Source organism: Lingula anatina, chromosome 7, assembly GCF_051362555.1.
Source record: "Lingula anatina isolate TDL-2025a chromosome 7, LinAna3.0, whole genome shotgun sequence".
NCBI classification, from domain to species: Eukaryota; Metazoa; Brachiopoda; class Lingulata; order Lingulida; family Lingulidae; genus Lingula; species Lingula anatina.
Genome location: NC_141773.1, coordinates 4,850,837 through 4,862,774, shown reverse-complemented (window position 1 = coordinate 4,862,774; position 11,938 = coordinate 4,850,837). Strand labels below are relative to the sequence as shown.

The window sequence follows — 11,938 nt, the reverse complement described above, 5'->3', positions numbered from 1 at the left end:
CATCGTAGGATATTGAGTAATCACAGTGAGTTAATAGCAAAATGGAACACTGACTCGCTGCCCCTACTGCGATTACAAAGTGATTGGATGACGCTGATGTCACTATAAATATACATTCATAAAACCAAGACCAAATAAGAATAATAACACATAGCCAATACCAAAAGAATAATTACATCTACATGCAGCCCACGTGTGATCTTCACTTTTTGATTTTCACCTTAGACTCACAAATAATGCCACCTCAGGGGCCGGTTTCACAAAGCAGTAGTTAGTTAGAACAACTAACTACTGAACTACCTCGCTAACGAGCAAACTTAGCGATTTTCAAGGGGTGTTTCACGAAGCAGTCGTTAACTTATCGCTAAGTTCAGTCGTAAAGTTCGGTCGCTAGTTGTCTCGTTACTCACCGTAGTCTCGAAACCGTCGGCCGGAAGTGGAACTCTTGCGTAAAAGTGTCACGAAAGCACTAACTCTCCAATTTTTGGTGGCTGGAAATGCATAAGAACGTCTGCTTGGAGGTCGTCGTAAAGAATCTCCACCACCTTTTTGCCGCTCTTTTTGTCACAGCTAGGCGCAACCTCTCGTAAATTGCATCATCGTGTGTATATTCTAATAGATTCTGCCTTTCATGAAAACGTCGTAGTCTACGTTGCCGTCTGGCGGTACGGTTAGCAAGAAAGGTAGCCGCCATATTGGATACAAAGACAAACGACAGACAACGGTAACTAAGCAACCTTTTTATTTCGCTCATTACGCATGCGTACGATGAAACTCTAGAGTTAGCGACTGGTCTGACCAGTCGTTAAATATCCATGGTAACAACGAGACAATAACGAGCGAGAGAACTAGCGACTGCTTCGTGAAACGGCACTATAACTAGCGATAGGCTAACTACCGATCGCTAACTAACTACTGCTTTGTGAAACCGGCCCCAGGTTTCAGCTTTAACAGATATACCAATTCAATTCATTTTTGTACTAGTACATAAGTTATCATGTACAAAATAATGCAATAACAACATCGGTGCATCGCCACTATGTAAATGGTATTTACGTTGCCAGTACGTGAATGAACAAATTGATCTATACATAATGGACAGATGTACTTGTTAAAGTACTACTAAAAGTATTCAAACTAAGCGGTGAGATGTACCTTCTTGGTGTGATTAAAAATTATCATAAACAAATCATGAAACATACGGTCACACTAGTATGTAACAAAATATGGAGTAATTAAAGTCCACAAGGGAGGAAGAAAGAAATACAATTATATAAATAAACATTGTGGGTAAATAAATAACACAGTTACATTGATTTTAATAAGACCATCAAGAAAATACGGTGTAATTAAGCTTTAACAGAATTTTTATTCAGACTAACGGTACGGGGGAAATAAACATATACATGTATGCCATTTGGACGATACGATGATGCGTTAATAAATTTAACATTTAGGCAATGCAGTATCCACCTAGCTGCCTGACCGGAGAACGGTTAACTAAATCTAAAGGGGACGTAGAATTTACCATTTCTACTTTGCATACAAATACAATATGTTCGAATATATCTGTTTCTCTCACCTGCAAATCTGCTGCACCCCTGGTCTATATACGAGAGCACTGAAGACTGAGCACCGATCAGGAACTTCTTGTTTCTTGTGGTCTGCCGTGGATTAGAGTGCTCGTGCCACCAGAATATATACCACTCTGTGGTTGGATGAGAACATCTCAATGTTCAAGGATATAATAATCAGATGACTCCTTTGTCCTGGGTATTTGTCCAATAAACCCAATGTGAACCTATCTGAGGCTGTCAATCACCGGATAACCTTAGCCTATCAGTGCGCAGTACTTTTCACACACATGGCTTGTTACTTAACCGCAATGCCTTTTCCAATAAACAACGGGGTCGGCGTCCTAGCTGATATACTTTCATTAGAGCAGCGCTCCGCTTGAACAAATATAGGATTCCTAGGCATAGTAATTGTTAAAGATGTCGATGCATTTTTAAACTAAGACGATCACTCCCCTGAATGTCTCACTTGTAATAATACTAAATAAATAATAATGAAAATAAAAATTGAAAATAGGGAAAGGTAACAGTTGCTTGTAAGATGTGAAAGAGCATTAATATACAGGGCAAAGGCGGATCCAGGAGGTCTTTCACAATTCACAGTTTCTGGAAACCTGTCAACGTGGAAACCTGATTGAAGAAAATGCCACTTGACAGGTTCCCACAAAATTGACTTCCCTCCACGAGGGTTTCCTCAGTCTTCTCTGGCTGTTTTGCTCCCAAATAAACTGAGAAACCCTGTGAGATAAAGTCATGACTCCTTTATCGTGGGCATTTGTTGGTTTGGCAATATGTCAAACAGGTGTTCAGTCAGGCTTTTTCTCTTAATTTTTTGTTACCTATACAGGTAAAATATTAAATAAATGATTACATTTTTTATTACAGGTTTTAACTGGGAAAAGCTACTTTTCAACGTTATGAGATTTACAAAGGATTTACAAAGTGTAACTGGCAACAAGAGTACTTGTTCCTTTTGTGTGGCATTTGTGACAATGCCTTAAAGAAATTGAAGGATGGATTTATAATCATGTATCAGCATCATCGCCATCATGAGAGTCCATGCATTGGCACCAACCCTGGTTCTATGAATAGCTGTTTTCAATGAATGGCAAGATTTCACTGAAACGAACTGAACTGAACCGAACTGAACTAAACTGAACTACTCATCTACGTATCAAAGGGTGGTCAGCTTGTTAAGACCCTACGGAATCCAATACATAATTAAAAGTATATTTGAGTATAGAAAGTATTTTGATCAACAACTATATGCAAATACTGGGGTAGGCTATATGGGGTTTTGAGAGCATGATAGTATATTATATTATTTTCGTCCTTTTCGTTAATCAAAAAATATTATTTAGTGTAAGAGCAGCTTGCCTCATACGGACAATGACATATCTAATGGATAAGTGGTGGTAATAGTGATAACAGGATCTCTGGTCGGATATAAAGAGTTTAAACTTTTCCGAAGTTCGGGCATTGCGGAGTCGCAAAGTATAAATGATCTGCTTTAATGACGACGCTTAATATCTTCTTCATATCCGTCTTGAAAAAATATTCACACTCCATTTTAGAGTCTCAATGTTGAAAATGACGAACACCGCTGTTTGAAACTCCATAGAAAAATTATAAAATCAAAAGAAAAAATGTTTAACCAATTAACTCACGTCTAACAATTTACTTTTTAAATAAAGATATTCGAAGTCGTCATAATAAACATGTCATCTTATATAATCCAACACATACAATATGTTGTTAAAATATGATATTTCAAGGTCACACTTTTTCAAAAATTCAGGTGCAAAAATGACTTTTAAAAGTGTAAGTTATATAGTTCAAATAAAATCCAGTTCAATTCAATTCATTTTTTCTGTACTGGTGCATGGATTATCATGACCCTGTAGAATATGATATTAAAACGCAATTGGTCCATCACCGTTCTGTAATTGACGTTTCCATTACCAGTATGTAATTGTTTTTCTCATATCAGCGAATATTGGAAATGGACTGTTGTTGGCCTAATAGATTACCTCGTGGTTGTGCAAGGTTAGGGTGGTGATTGGGTGACTGGCTGTGTGTGTTCGTTCTTGCTGGAATTGGGCCCTGTGAGGACCAATGGCTGAGAGAAACGAAACGGATCTCCATTAGGTTATGGATTCGTTATAGCTACACGGTATTCCTGTATTCAGATTTGCTGGATGTTTCATTGCGTGTTAGAGTGTCTCTCTCTGTGCCAGTAATGATAACGCTGCGTCACAGTACAGTGAAGAAGAAGGAAATACCTTCGCTTGGTCGACCTGCATATCACGTCGATGCGCCCATTAAACTGTGGCTTGCACATACCACCTTATGCTTTTTGGACGACCACAAAAGTTGTGTTTAGGCTATTATTGTGTGTTTCAAAAATTGAACCTCTGGGGTGAATTGGGGAGTGAATTTAAAGACAATTACATTTACTTACATTTAAACATTTCCCGTGCCCACGGGGACTCAATGTTTATGAGTGCATAAGAACCCAATTAAGGAGGTCAGGTAAGGTAACACTTTAGGTAACACAGGTATGACAAATCTGCTTTTGTCGCTTATTTGACATGTTTATTTATATTGTTGTAACATTTTATCCTTCTTATTAAGGCATATAAAATAATTTGTTATAGATGAAATTTTTTGTAGAGTTTCATGCTAAATTTATTAATTTTTCAGGATTAGAACAGCCAGCTTGTATTAACCCATTTTTATAACTAATGAAAATTGTTGAATCCTCCCTTTTCATGTCCTGCTTTTTCTAAAGAAGCAGATGGGGTTGGGCAAGTATTTCTTCTAGAAGGGGATTTCTATCTGGAAACAATCTTCCCTCATATAGAGACGCTAGAAAGATATTGGAGGTAAAAAATAATAATAATAATGGAGGTAAAAAACAAAAACAATTACAAATGGAACTAGCTTTCAGTATGTAGCACTTCAGCAAATGTATTTTATTTCTGATTGTCCAGGCTTGCATTAAGTTCAAGCTCAAGAATGGAATAAATATCAATGGAAAGTAAGGTGGCAAAGTAAAAGTGCATCACAACGGAGTCTAGGAAAAGTGTGTGGAGACAATCGGGATCTCCCCCATTCCACCGCCTTTGCCGTAGATGAGGCTTGTCTAAGGCAAGGTAGTGGGACCATATGGTTAGACGAAGTCAGAATCTAATATTTGGTCGTGTATTCATTGCGGTTGGGGAAATAAATAAACGATGCATCTTTGAACGAACTATTTAAAAATATTTAAAAAAAATGTGTCACCTTCAGCTTAGTCAATGGTTTTTTGCATCACACGTCAGGCCAAAGTTATCGTAAGAAATAAAATGGAGAGAGTAAAAGTGAATGGATGTTCTGATTCATGCAGTAGAATGAGTTCACATAGAATAAGAAAAAGAGTGTACTTACGAAGTAATAACGCACTGCCATCAGGAAAACGGGTGTCATTGAGCAGATGAGCTGGTCAAGTGGAGAGAATAAAAATACAGACCTTCTTTACGGTTCATTGACGGTTCTCTACTTCCTCCAAAACCCTGAGATAGAAATTAGTGGTATTATAATGTCATTCTTATCGTCACTCTTTCTTTCATCTTTTTCACTAGCTTTGCCATCTAGTATTATCCTGATCAACAAGTATCAGCTAAAAAAACACACACATTGCTATAGTTGTATGTTAAGGCGGCTAAACTAACACAACCGATTAACATGACATCCACAAAGAAAACCATGCTGCATATACGGAGTTGCCGATTGCAGTGCAATCTTATCTTGGAGGAAGCGTCTTTAAGTGTTTCCGATATAAAATGTGTACTACAAAAGATATGCGGCCGGCCAAGTGAGACGTGAGATGCACAAGGTTTGATAATAATTTTTTTCATAAAGCGAGATGCACTATTTATCAACCAAGAAGGAAAATTGTTTCAGTGTGTTGTCAACAAGACTGGCGCAGTATCAAGTGAAAAATACTATCAAAACATTGCTTTTGATAAACGCACTGGTAAGTAAAATGAGAATGTTTAGTTTATTTGAAATTGTTGAGTTTTTTTTCTGTACAGATTATTAACTCTATTCCCCACTTGGTGCAACTGTTTCCATTTACATCTTTAAGGTCGTTGATCATTAAAGTAAATTACTTTGGTAGTTATTTTATCGTGATCATTTTAAATGGTCAAAAGCCCTATTCTACAACATCTGGCATTTCATGTTACAAGTGATGTTTTGTCCAAAAAAAATAGGCTGTTGGTTTGCACATCTTTGTAACGAATAGTACTATCCGATTTTAACCACAAACTTCATCTTTACCAGGTGAAGGCGACTCATTGAATTATACAGTTCCGGTAATTCGATTGATTCACTCATCTACAAGTAAGACCCATGTGAGTCGCGCGGTATCCTATTTTATTTGACTGCAGTGTTCGTTTCATCAACAAGGAAGGAAAATAAGTTTTAGAGGTGAGAGATGAAAATAGATAGTTCAAAATGTGTTTTAATGAACACACGAGTGAGTTAAATATTCTTTTTAACATCGCTATCGTTGACAACATAAGTTGCAGTAGTTAAATGGTTTCTGCAATGAGGTCAAATCGAATGTATTAATAGCACCAATGCATAGTAGCCCAGAGTTGCCAGTTGGAGTGTATCCTTCCGGATAAACTGCCGGGCTGGCGCTTTTTCAAATTATTTTGAACAGTAAAAGCACGCAACAATTCTTATTCAATATGCTACAGGTACCTGTAAGATGAGACGCAAGTGGTTTGATTTACATATTTTCCACTCAGGTGTTGTTTTCGTTTCATCAACCAGGAAGTGAAATTAGTTTCAGAGTCAGAGATGAAATTATATGCAGTTCAAAAATGTTGTTATGAATACATCAGTAAGAAAAATAAATGACTTAAATCTAGGTTTCGGGCAGTTTAGTTTTGCATGGAATTTTTTTAAAGATGATTATCTTCATTTCAACTTTGTACATTGTGCGCCATTTTTATATAAATTTCAAATATATTGACACCTGATGTAAATCAAGTGGATATATCCTTTTTTCAGTCATTTCTCTGTTTCAGCAGATTAATTAAGCCGTGTGAACGTAAAAAATAACACCCGGATGCAAATATTATACCTATATATGCATTTTATTATTACAGCACAATTATTGAGGAAAGTAAGCATGGTGGACAAAAATGGTATGCATAAAAGATCTGAATTTTAATTTAAGAAATTCGTTCAACATTAAAGCTATTGTAGTAAATGTGTGAGTGAGAATACATGCAGGAATGTTAGTCCTGTGTTGTGAATTTATCTGAAAATACGTGCATTACATTCCTATTTATAAAATAATATTCTTATATTTGTTCCCTTGAGTTTATTATCGATGTAAATGTTCAAATTGTTTAACAAGTGCGTAATTAAATGCTTCTTCTAGATATCACGGCAATAACCGCTTCTAAAAAACAGCAAAACAGTCCGCATGTGAATGTAGCATACAGGCCCGGAACGTCATCAGATGTGGATCTTGCTGAAGGGGACACACCAAATGTGTATGAGAGCTTAATGATTTCTCATCCAGCCGAAAATACTACTGATCCACACAGAAAGAGCATAAAACCACTGAAGACAAAAGTAAAGAAGGGATTACTCATAACACTAATAGGGATACTCTGTGTTGCACTGGTAATTACTTTGTCGATTGTGTTTGCGCGTGAGGGATATTGTGACAAACTTACTCAGCATTTAGACCATTTGATCTCAGCAGAAAATGGTTTGAAAGGTAAGTACAGAAGGTTATTTTTCGAGATTTTGTTTTCATTTTGGACACATCAAAATCAGGACTACTGTCATATTTCTGTTGGCACTTTTTTTTGCTACGTGTGACCAATATAATATATTTGCTATAATGATAAAAAAGAAAAAAAAACACAATAATCGACAAAAATATATTTTGGAATCCTAGAAATCAGTGGATGTTCCAGCCATCCTCGTCAGGATGGTGGGACATGTGTTGGCATGGTGTAGTATTATCGATGTTTGTGCTCTATCGGGTGCTGTGGGGCACACGTTTCTCTTGTGGTTTTATATGAAATATCCCATTGAACAAACCATGTGTGTTTACCCATGCACGTTCACGGACTTCAGTGTTTGTGAAAAGGTGTTGTTTCACCAGGTGTTATTCTTTAGGGAGAGAACAAGAAGATTATTCTAATTATATCAAGTATCATTAGCACAGTAAAATTGTGTTACAGCAAGAGATCCATGTCGCAGCCAGCCCTGTCAGAATGGTGCAGAATGCAAGAATCAATCTGAAACATATTTGTGCAGCTGTCCATCCGGTTATACTGGTAGAAATTGTGAAACAGGTAAGAACTTCATTTGTGGCTCTCGCTAAATCAGTTAACAACCACTAAAAACTTATGAAAAAACCTCTCACATTTTGCCAATGTTTTCACACAAGATCGGCAATTTAGTCTACTTTCAAGGGGAAGAATAATTAAAGGAAAGTCGTAAATGAGCAGAACGATTTATCCCCTATAAAATGCAATGAAATATGTTATAATTTTGTTACATGCAATGTTCATTTTTTAAAACTGTTTTCGAGAATGTTTAGAGAAATCGACAAAGTACCATGAAGCAATGTAAGTAATATGTAATTTTACACGCACTTGATAACTCACACACACATATCCCCAATGTTATTGGTTCTACTACATTGTAATCAAAATAGTTTTGATATGAAATATTATCATGCTGTATATTTCCATAGTAACCAACCATTGCCTAAGCTTACCTTGCAAAAACGGCGCCTCGTGTGAGAGCTTGATGGGTTCTTTTCGATGTTCTTGCACTTCCGATTTCCGTGGACCAAGGTGCGAAGACGGTTAGTAAATGTTCACAGTTAATGTCCTTATTACATCATGATTTACAGTGGGACTTTTTGAAAAAGAAATTTATGACATTCAATGTAACAGCTCATACGGGTTCTTTCAAAAACATTAAAAACTCTCATCTTTATTTTTTGTCAATATTTTAACGGAAAAGCTACATAATTTCAAGAAGTATATTCATAATTTCAAAACGTATTTATAATTAAGGTGATGGAACTAAATTGAAATGAACTTCAAAATAAAGTGTTAGACCCAAATTTATTTTATTTCGCTGCAGATATAAATGAATGCTTGAACAACCCATGTGCAAAGGGCGCCACCTGCAGAAACAATTATGGAGGTTTTCACTGCAGTTGCCCACCTGGTTTCACGGGAGTTTTTTGCCAGCTAGGTAGGATGTCAAACAATGAAGCAAAATTTAAACAAATTCCAAATTAAGTTAGACCTTACATGATTTCAGGGCATTTCGTTTTGTAATATTTGGTCGTTTTAAAAAGTTGTTATACATGTATTTAAATGAGTGAATAGAGTTTTGTTGAATTATTCCCAGCATTATTTTTAATTTACCGAATATCTATTGGAATTCCAGAGATCAGTGAATGCTCCAGTCGTCCTTGTCAGAATGGTGGGACATGTGTTGACATGGTGAATTCTTATCAATGTTTGTGCTCTGCCGGGTACTATGAGTCAAACTGCCAAAGTAAGGGTTTAACGTTTTTATATGGCTTTATATTAAATATAGCCTTAAATATATCAGTGTGCGTGTGTGTGCGTGTGCGTGTGCGTGCACGTTTGTGATTGTGTGTGTGTGTGTGTGTGGGAGTGTGTGTTTGGGCACGCACATTCCCGGAATTAGTTTTAATTAACATATAGGCGTGTTTGTCTCTGTGGGAAAGAGCAAGAAGGTTATTCTAATTATATCAGGTATCATTAGCACACTAAAATTGTGTTACAGCAAGAAATCCATGTCGCAGTCAGCCCTGTCAGAATGGTGCAGAATGCAAGAATCAATCTGAAACATATTTGTGCAGCTGTCCATCCGGTTATACTGGTAGAAATTGTGAAACAGGTAAGAACTTCAGTTGTGGCTGTCGCTAAATCAGTTAAGAAAACCACCAAAAACGTTTGAAAAACATCTTATATTTGACTATGTTCTCTCACAAAAACGCCCATCTTATGCATGTGATTTGCAGGTAAGATTTTTCCAGAAATATAATAATAATATTCTGTAACTTAAATCAATGCTAAAAAAGATCACGATAGATCCATGTTAATCGCATTTATCATTTATATCCACTTAAAATGTTATAATTTTGAAGTCCTTTACAATGATTATATATATATATATATATATATATATATATATATATATATATATATATATATATATATATATATAACTTTTATTGTCTATAAGATATGAAACCATTTTAAATAAGATGCTTTCAATTTATGTGACCATGATTTAAAGTAATTGTCTAATCCATTTAAAATTTACATTTCTCTTTTTGAGAGTGTGCAAAGAATTTAAATCGTTCAGTAATTTAATGCACATTTTGCAGAATCGTGCTCTACGTTGAGCTACGAGGTGTTGGACCAAGCGTGGAGGAGCTTGAATTTTACGGTAGTCGATGGTGAGGAACACTGCGACAAGGTCGGCTGGGTCACTCAGTGGTATCGATTTTCAGGGGCAGCCGGCATCAAAATGCCAAACTGGGTAAGAATATCAGCAGATCGATGGGGATTTAACACCCAATGAAATTGCTCATAGAGCAAGTACTTACGAACTTTAATACAATAGATCTAGGAGAAATTAATTTCGCCACATGACAATCATTATACATAGTGACAGTATTTGAATACAACTGGTAACATGTGAACTTAAAGTGCACCCGTGGCTTGTCTGTCAGCAGTTATTTTGTAAAAAGACACTGAGGAAAAGTTCCAGAAGCTCCTCATTGCCTATCCACAACCAGGACCCTTTAATGTGATTTGTGTTCATTTGGTCGATTTTTCACACCCTCACAAAATTCAGTTTATTGATTGGTCGATTTTTCAAGCAGCCACAAAATTACCATGCAATCAACATGTGATCTGTATGAAACTTTATAAGTTGGAGGAAGGGATGATTTAGAATCAGTGCACACGATTTGATAAGATTACATCCAAAATTTAGAAAAATACAGAATTAAATAAAAAACAAATAGACAATAAAAAGGCAATCATATCTATTGACCAAGTCATCAAACGAGCATGTTTTAACCTTTCTGCTCATCTTTATACAGTGCGTGCCTACTCATCACTGCGGAACCCACGCCCCAGTGTGGATAAACGGCTCTAACCCTGTCCCGGAAGATTTTGCTGTCGACCGTCAAGCATGCGCAAACTGGGGAAGCGATTGCTGCAATTGGTCTTTGGATGTTAAAGTGCGGAACTGCGTGGATTATTTCCTGTATTATCTACCACCAATTACTAAGTGTCACCTTGCTTATTGTGGCGAAGGGTGAGGGTTTTACCATGTAAAACTGACTCACATCAAATAGAAACGATTGTGTCCCCATGCCTCTCAAATCTTTATTGAAAAAAAAAATTACCAATGGTCCCCTCTTGAGATTAGAATGTTCACTAGCTGAATCATAGTTCTATTCCGTACCAAATGGCACCGTTTGTCCTCTAAATTAAGGGGCGGGGTTTGGTCGACTTCGCCTCCGCGTTCCCCCCTTCCAGTAATTCTGGATCTTCTCATGGTTTGTATGTAGAATTATTACTATGCAAAAGTTTGTTGCAATATAGGGCAAGGTAATGTTCATTTTTCCTTTGTCATCCTATGGTCACGTCAAACTTTTGATTCACTTGCAAGCACACTATGTCAACAGCATAAACTCAGGTTAGTAATGAAGCTACCAGTAGAGGAATTATCTGTTGGGAATTTTCAATGTTTATTTGTTGTGATAAAATGAGGAAATTGTCGTCAGCCCTAACATGCTTTTTTATAGGCCGATATGTGTGTGTGTGTGTGTGTGTGTGTGTGTGTGTGTGTGTGTATGCTTGTGTGTGTGTGTGTGCGCGCGCGTGAAGTCGTATTTTCTTTCCTTTTCTTAATTCCATTCCGGAAACATACCGACATCAGTAACTAACAAAGAGGCACTCTTTATGTGCATGTTTCTAGTTTTATTCAAAACAAAGATTTTGTACATTGTAAGCCTCTATGTTTCAAGCATATTTAAAGTGACTCCATCTGTGACAAAACGAAAACTGGAATAACTGACAGTCAGAGACAATGGTCAAGGTAGAAAGAATATCACACAAATATGACGTCTGTACTAAGCTGATCAAATCTTTTTGCTACAATAGCAAGAGACGACATACTAAGGTGTACTCTAAGGCCATGGTATGACATAGGGTATGCAATTACTTGTGAACAAATATGAATAAAAATATAATAATAACATTAATTAAGCCCACGAT

The 11,938-nt window shown here is 36.5% G+C and overlaps 1 protein-coding gene across 1 annotated transcript; it reads left to right on the top strand.

Moving 5' to 3' along the window:
* The first annotated feature begins 5,436 nt into the window (after window positions 1-5,436).
* LOC106174349 (uncharacterized) lies at window positions 5,437-11,572 on the top strand. The gene is made up of 11 exons (XM_013555881.2): window positions 5,437-5,592; window positions 5,901-6,047; window positions 6,737-6,775; window positions 7,015-7,359; window positions 7,832-7,945; window positions 8,350-8,463; window positions 8,748-8,861; window positions 9,060-9,170; window positions 9,426-9,539; window positions 10,033-10,187; window positions 10,756-11,572. The coding sequence occupies exons 3-11, from the start codon at window positions 6,760-6,762 to the stop codon at window positions 10,975-10,977; spliced, it is 1,305 nt and encodes a 434-aa protein (XP_013411335.2). The 5' UTR covers window positions 5,437-5,592; window positions 5,901-6,047; window positions 6,737-6,759; the 3' UTR covers window positions 10,978-11,572.
* Window positions 11,573-11,938: the final 366 nt, after the last annotated feature.

Excerpts from the sequence above, each read along its gene's own strand:
- LOC106174349 (XM_013555881.2), top strand. Across the intron at positions 8,862-9,059 it reads GGGAGTTTTTTGCCAGCTAG|AGATCAGTGAATGCTCCAGT; the intron begins GTAGGATGTCAA and ends TTGGAATTCCAG. Across the intron at positions 9,171-9,425 it reads CTATGAGTCAAACTGCCAAA|CAAGAAATCCATGTCGCAGT; the intron begins GTAAGGGTTTAA and ends ATTGTGTTACAG.